General features: G+C 39.5%; 1 protein-coding gene across 1 annotated transcript in view; it reads right to left on the bottom strand.

Moving 5' to 3' along the window:
- Nucleotides 1–894: 894 nt before the first annotated feature.
- adamts3 (ADAM metallopeptidase with thrombospondin type 1 motif, 3) overlaps nucleotides 895–7,600 on the bottom strand; it is a 165,808-nt gene continuing 159,102 nt past the window's right edge. The window contains exon 22 of the mRNA XM_036598371.1: nucleotides 895–3,323. Coding sequence (XP_036454264.1) covers nucleotides 2,857–3,323 — 467 coding nt within the window. The 3' untranslated portion in view covers nucleotides 895–2,856. The remainder of the gene's footprint in view (nucleotides 3,324–7,600) is intronic.

Here is a 7,600-nt window from a genome sequence, read left to right as displayed (position 1 = left end):
TGGTAATTTTATTTGAGCCAATTGCTACAAACTATTTGTCAGATTTTGTGTGATTTCAAATGTTTTTGAAACATTAATGCTGCTTTCGATTTTGAGATCATAGGTCTCTCCCCATTCAAAGACATGGGATAGGACTTGGTCTTGTATGAGTGGAAATAAACGCCCTTCTTTACAATGTCTCTGGTTCCACTCAGATAGTACATGTTCTCTGAAGAACATGACATCTTAGTTTAACATTACAGCAGTAAGAAATATAGTGACAGTGTATTAGTCTGTGTATTGGAGAAAAAAACATTTCTACTGGATTAGTGAGCTGCAGCTGCTCTAAATCAGAAATGTTCTGCCCCCCAGCCGAAATGGAGGTTTTGATTGGTGCTGTCGCTGAGTATGACTGTATATCTGTTTGTGCCTATAGATCAGTGGTCCTTGCAATTTACGGACAGTGGAGATGTTTTTTGTTTGTTTGTTTGTTTTGTTTTTTGTTTTTTTTATGTAAGCATTCCAAACTCAATCAAAAAGTGGTGGGGCATCAAATTTAATGGGGTCAAATTCCTATTAAACCCTGTAGTTCTGCTCACCATGCATGACACCAAAGTGCAGACATACCCAGGTTTGCTCAGCTGTTTTTTAGGTAGACCTTTCAGCAAACCTTGCCATTGGACTGTATGTAGAAACAGAAAAGTGAAACAAGGACTCAGCCAGAAAGGGACGTATATAAATACCAGTGTCAATAATGGAAGATTTGTTATCTCCACTCTCATATTTCATGGCAGACTCTCCCTCCCGACCAGACCTTCAAACTGATATCCTCCCGTTCATCAGCCTCTCAGGTTCAGGCAGTATGAAATGAAGTGCAATGTACCCTTAAACTGAAGAGCACTCAGGTGACAGATGAATGTTTAGTATGTTCTTTATTGCTATGTGCTCCCCATTACAACAAACAGCATCAGTAGTGTACACTTCAATTACAACTAACAAATATAAGTACAAATAAACAAAGAAAGGACTGCAAGCTGTTAGAAACTGCCAGCTAGTTGGAGCATTAATTAATTGTTAAATGCACAGGTAGCACTGGGGATAGATACGTATCGTTTTCTATACAGCGGATCTGTCTGAGGCTCAGGGATTGTCGTTTGGAAAAAAAAAAAAATCTACAAACACTAAAGTACTAACATCCTCTTGGGACTTTAAAAGCTTTGCATAACGTTAGCAGCCAAGTCGTCATAGGCAGCAAGTCACCGACATTTCAGTGAATGTTTCAAATAGGTTTGTTTCTAAAAAATGGTATCTACAAGCGTCAACATTTTTCATGTTTGTCTGTGTTAGCCAATGGGAATGATGTCCATATGGATTTTGTAACCTTAGTATTTCACAAATCAACACTAATTAACTGTAAGACCAGTTTCGTTGGGGATTTGATCAAAGGCTCTTTAGAAACAGCTGTGAGTGACAGCTTTGTTGGGCCTCTACACTAAATACTATGCTGAAACAGCTGCATGAGACAGCTTTCTCCAAAAACCTACACATATCTAAAGCGTTAGTTGATGCTACTTCTAATTTCTAACTTCTTAACTCGCCAGCTGTGAAACTTCAGTGAAAATTCAAGCATCAATTTGCAGATGACCAGCAAATTTGGTTTCTTTTTCTTTTTGGCTTGTACAGAAGGGATGCTGGACATAAAGCAGTCTAGGAACTCAATAAATACTCTAAAGATCTCAATCCTATATACAAGAGCTATACAGTAGCACACAGGCGAGCATGAGTGAATGGTTTTTGTACGTTCAGGCTCCGCTTACATGTACATGGCGGTTCCTTGCTATTGCAGTCAGATGCATTGTGGTTGAGACGTAACCCTTGGTTAAAAAAAAAAATAATAAATATCTTTCTTCTGAAATCTTGCAGGCAAAAGCGCAATGCGTACAATATGTTCCTCACAAAAAAAGGTCCATGTTCCAGCTCAGCGCCTTCAAAATACAGCTTTGCATGTCCTGTGCACCTTGCTGTGCATGTGTTGGACTCCTACGCAGCGACCCAACTGCATTTTGACATCTAAATGTGTCTTGGCATTCAGCTCCCTTGCTGGTGAAATAAACCTTTAGCGACAAAAGAGAATACAGTACAGGATAACAGTAAGGGAAATTCAGCTTTGACATTAATCGTTGATGCAGTTACAGAGACAAAAGCTTATGATAAAAGAAATCCCTTGATGGACACAGGTATTCAAAGTGTACAAAGAACGGTGAATCCATTCTTGGGTTTTTTCCACTGACTGGTCTGTTTTGACAGGGAAAATTGAGAACATATCGGATACTTCAGCTGTCATGTAGAAAATGTAAGTGAATAGTAAAAAAATTTGCACCATGTTTTAGTAAAAAATAATACTGACTTTTACACATACAGTATTTACAGGAACATTCATAAATATCTGTTTGTTAAACAAACAAAATGTTTGGAGCCAGTAACAAAAAAAAACGCTGGATTTTGAAATTCTATATAACTAGAAGCACGTACCACTGGTGTCTCTTTAGCATAGGCTAATGTGCAAAACCTCCATAAACCAAGCTTTTGAAAAGGGACTTCTGACTGCTTTCAAAAATCTTTGGCGCATTCTCCCAAAACGGCAGTGTGAAGGTTGACTAGTGTGAATGCAGAATGACCGCTGTGGGGAGGAAACCAGAAAGTGAACCAGCACTTTACTCTCTCACTCTCTCTAAAATCTCTCATAAGCAAGATCTGAAGTAAGTCAAGGGATAAAGCTAATATATTATATCTACAAAACAAAAAAGAGTCCAGGAAGGGAAAAAACAACAAAAACAAAACAAAACAAAACAAAAAACCACCAATTCAAGTTCGCCTTCATCTTTCCACCTCGGTTATCGCCTTGGGCCACCTGCTGTCTCGGGAACCGTCCGGCTGCCGAGATGTGGCATTGGTGGACTGTCCGTGAAGTGCCATAGCAGGCAGGTTCCTGGCGCCGGGTTTGGTGGCCTGTGCGGAGCGTTTAGGAGTTTTACTGTCGCTGTTTGGTCTGTGTGGTGCAGCGGTGGAGGTTTGCTTGGCGTTGCGGCCAGCTGGGCCTGATCCACGAGGGCTCTGGGGAGGGAGCTTGAGGGTGCCATTGATGGAAGCTGACAGGGTCTCCAGGAGCTGTGAAGCAGAGCCAAAACGCACCTCTTCCTCCGTCTCAGCAGCCTCGGGTAGGAGAGCGCTGCCCCTCTTACTGCACGACTCGCAGCACAGCTTGCTGTAACCCGGAATGGAGCAGTAGCGGGCCAGGACTTCCATCTGACAGAAAATAGACTTGTCTCCTCCACAAGGTTCATCTGTGACAGAAACATATAGTGAGATTGTTTATTACAGTACATCATTTTAAACTTTTGGGAGTTTAAACTAAGACAAAAGTTCTGACAAAATTCAGCATTCAAGATGTGTGCTAGTACTGTTTTTACCTGTGATGTACCTTTGTCCATTTCTATAGGAAACAGTATGTAATACAGTGATGGAGACCACACTAGCAAGCAAGATTAATTAATAATTGAATGCAGTTGAGTCAAGTACAGAGTTATGCAGCTTTTAGGATGCTAATTGACCATTTGCAAAATTATGACTGATGTGGTTCTCGGCCAGTCATGGTCTCTAAATCCTCCTTTCTCTACCAAGTAAAGAACAGAACTCATCAAAAACAAACCTGCAGTGAGAACGGTGGAAATGGTGGAAAGCTGTTACTGAGGAATTCATTATGTCTGACATGCTATCCTGATCATCTGGAGTACTGTGCTGTTTTTATTTCATTCCTGAAGCCTGTAGATTCCTGTAGATTAAACTCTGTGGAAAACCACACTCACAGCTAAGGGGCAAAATTATTAACAGGCAGATTTACACTGTCTCTAAGGTAAATTAAATATTTGTGTTACTGTATTTGCTAAAAGTAATTTTAATATGATGTCTAACAATAACCACAGAAAAATGTTAAGATCAGTTAGCTAACGGTTAGCTTTTCTTAACTACTGACAGATTAAACAGGACTGTACAGCACTCAATCATTCTGTGTAAATACTTTGATTAAAGACAATGAAGACTGAAAGTCATTGTGTAAAACACGAAAAAGTCCTACTTAGCATGTAACACTGCTCTGACCAGCTCCAGTGTTTTTGTTACCCCATCTGAATGTGTAGTTTTTGTCACTAAAACCTCCTCCATATTAAACATTAGACATTATACCCTTTGCAGCTATAACAGCCTCTACTCTTCTGGGATGGCATTCCACAAGACTTTGGGCTGTGCTTGCTGGAAATTGTGCCCATTCGGCCAAAAAACTCAAATGTTGTCAGATGAGAAAGGCTGACTCGCAATCAACATTCCAGTTCATCCCAAAGGTGTTCATTAGGGTTGAGGTCAAGGCTATGTGCAGGCCACTGGAGTTACTGGTGTTTCCTCAGTCATATGAAGTCAACCACCACATCTTTTCAAGCCACTGCAACATAATTGGACAGCTCCACACACTTGAAGGAGAATGCCAACTGCCAATGCTGTTACATCAACCAACAGATTGGGATGGTGGGAGGGCCACCTAGAGTGGACAATAATGTGGACAATTATGCTGGACTCACAAGCCACGGGTGGCTTCACCATGGATCACAGTCTCAATGTGTCAATGACAAGGCCGACGCTTAGACGTCTGTACATTAAACTTTAGAGAGACTTATTATCCGCACTTAAACTGAATATCCTCATAATTGTTTAAAACTCTATGGTGTCTTTATGCCATTTCTATTATTAATTATAAGGCATGTGAAGGTGACTTTGAGTCATATACCCACGTTATCAATGATTCACTGATGGCTTTCACGTACAATTCTTGAGGATATGCACCTTAATGGATTGGCTGCTGGATCTACGTGAATGGTGCCCCAGTAATTGCTGAACAACCCCACAGTCATTCTAATGGAGCTACTGAGCTCATAATTCGTCAGTCACTTCAATAATAGCTGACATCCAGCTCCAGCGGAGTTCTTCAATTCACAAGCCGGTGAGAAAGGCCCACAGAGGGCTATAAATTAATAATCATTACAGTAAGTCCATTCAACTGTTACAAGTGGGACTGAGAACCATTTGTTGCCATCTGCAACATCTGCTCTCTCAGTCTTTTACAGAGGAAAAGTAGCAATACGCTTTGAGCTCCCAAAGGACATCCTTTTGTTTGGAGCAGAGTGCAGCGTTTCTTAAGAGTGTCACTTAATATTGGCTGGGTGTTCTGTTTTCACTCTGCTGAGACAGGCTTCACCGCAATGTGGGTAAAGCAAATGGAAACTGAAAGACTCCTGATAGCACTCCTCAAAAGACAGCACAGCCCACAGAAAAAAATAAAAAAACCTTTCTGGAGACTTTTCTCGCAGCCAAACTGGACACAACCACAAAATCCTGGATATGTTTTAAACATGAAGTCTGAGAGGTAGCGACATTTATGAAGACGGATATCATAATTCATTTCTGAATATCAACTATAACGACAGCTTCTTATAGAACAGTAATCCTACCTTATTTTATCAATGACTGAAGGTTAATGACTCACTTTCAAGATCTCTTATTAGTGGGCTTGATAGAATATTAAATATCTGTCAGCCTCAGGTTGGTTGTACAAATCTCAAATTTGGTTTTCTCATAGCTCGTATGCATTTACCCCTGTTTGACTTTCCCACCTATTTTATTTTCCTCCCTACTTTTATTACCTTAAATAATTTTTAATCTGGCATGCTGGAGCCACTTTGATCGTTGGCAGAATTTAACACCAAGGTCAACATCACTAGCATGAAAATAACACATTATGTAGATTATCCAGACTAAAAACTTTTGGGATTTATTGTGGTTGGCATGGATTGATGAACCAAAGTTTAATTTAAATAGTGCAAACAGAACTTTGTCAGTTTATAGTCAAGTTACAAACAGACTTTTGTTTACAATCAGGTTCAGACAGAATTATGTCAGATTGCAGCTGAGTTCAGACAGAATTTTGTCAGATTACAGTCAGGTTCAGACAGAACTTTGTCATATTACAGTCAGCTTCATGTCAGGGCCCAAGGGCTATCCCCTTCAACCCCAGGCCTCCAACATAATATTATGAATAAAAAAGAAATATTTTAATACTGGCTAAACACTTTCACTAATTGTTCTAAGTCTGAGTTCTCAAAAGATGTCAAAAAGGAAAGAGTCTTCAGACGCTGAGTTTGTGGAAGAGGGAGAAAGGCTTCTCTTCTTTATTTCAGCATCAGGTGGCACAGGGTCTCAAGAGACCCAACTGCACAAACAGTGTTCCAAACAACAGTTTATATACCATTGATCTGGGGTAATTTGATATCCCCCCGCCTTACTTCTCAAATTTTTGTATTAGTTTATTCTCTAATAGGTGCCTCTCTTCATCCATCAATTTGGTCATCGCATGATGAACTCACTCCTAAAAACTGGTTTCAACCAGTTTTTACCCCTCTGCTTTACCTTTCAAGGTCAACTTGTACCTCTCTTCACTGGATCAGTAGGTACACACAGGCCTCTCTGTGAACCCAGGGGCTTTCTAGTGTCTAGAATCTCCTGTGCAGACAGACTAAGGCCTACCCTTTGTGAGAGAATTAATTTTCTCTGTTAGCCAGTACCACCTATTTGGTTATTAATTACAATATCTAATCTATTTGATTACTGATTAAGGTAGTATTTATTCAAAATATCCGTCATTCAGACAGAATTCTGTCAAATTACAGTCAGGTTCAGACAGAATTTTCCTCAGATTACAGTCAGGTTCACACAGAATTTTGTCAGATTACAGCTGATTTGAGACTTTTGTCAGATTACAACTGAGTTCAGACAGAATTGTGTCAGTCTATAGATATTTTCAGGCAGGTCTTTGTTGGATGACGCTGAACTCCAGTTACATACAGGTTTGGAGCAAATTTCCCTGTCCAATTAAAACTTTGTCTGGAAATATTCATTATACAGTTATATTTTGAGAAAAATCATAGGTAGCAATTCTGCATTCACTTCTATTTTTCAGGGCTAAAGCAATTTATTGTAAACACCGCTGGTCCTGTTAGCAGTCAGCAGAGTAAACTTTAAAAGGTTTGAAAGTTGAGGAGAATAAGGGAACAATGAGACATTAGCTGTGAAGAGTACCACAAAATAAATTATTACATGTAAAAACTTTTACAACAATTAATATGGAATTTATTGCCTTTTCATTACTTCATCAAATCAGAGACTATTTGGTACATGTTGTTGTGCTCAATACAAAAAGGAAAGGAAATGTGCATGCATTATGGTTTGGTGCTTCATTCCTACTACAAAGCAGTGAGAAATAACACACTACCAGCAGGCTAAAATATTCAGAGAATTAATAGTCCTGTTTTTGTTTTGTTTTTTAACCTTATAAGTTTCTTGTCTCATGGCACAACAGTACTATCCATCTGGTAAGCTGTGCTTGTGTTCTTCACTCCTTTTTAGTGCTATAAGATTGCATGTATGGGTAAGTATGGGTAACACTTTATTACTGTAGTGTACTGCAATGTAAATGACAACTTACATAAACCTGCATGAACATTTATGCTGACAACAG

Source organism: Colossoma macropomum, unplaced genomic scaffold (genome assembly GCF_904425465.1).
Source record: "Colossoma macropomum unplaced genomic scaffold, Colossoma_macropomum, whole genome shotgun sequence".
NCBI lineage: Eukaryota > Metazoa > Chordata > Actinopteri > Characiformes > Serrasalmidae > Colossoma > Colossoma macropomum.
This window is presented reverse-complemented; position numbering and strand designations above follow the sequence as displayed.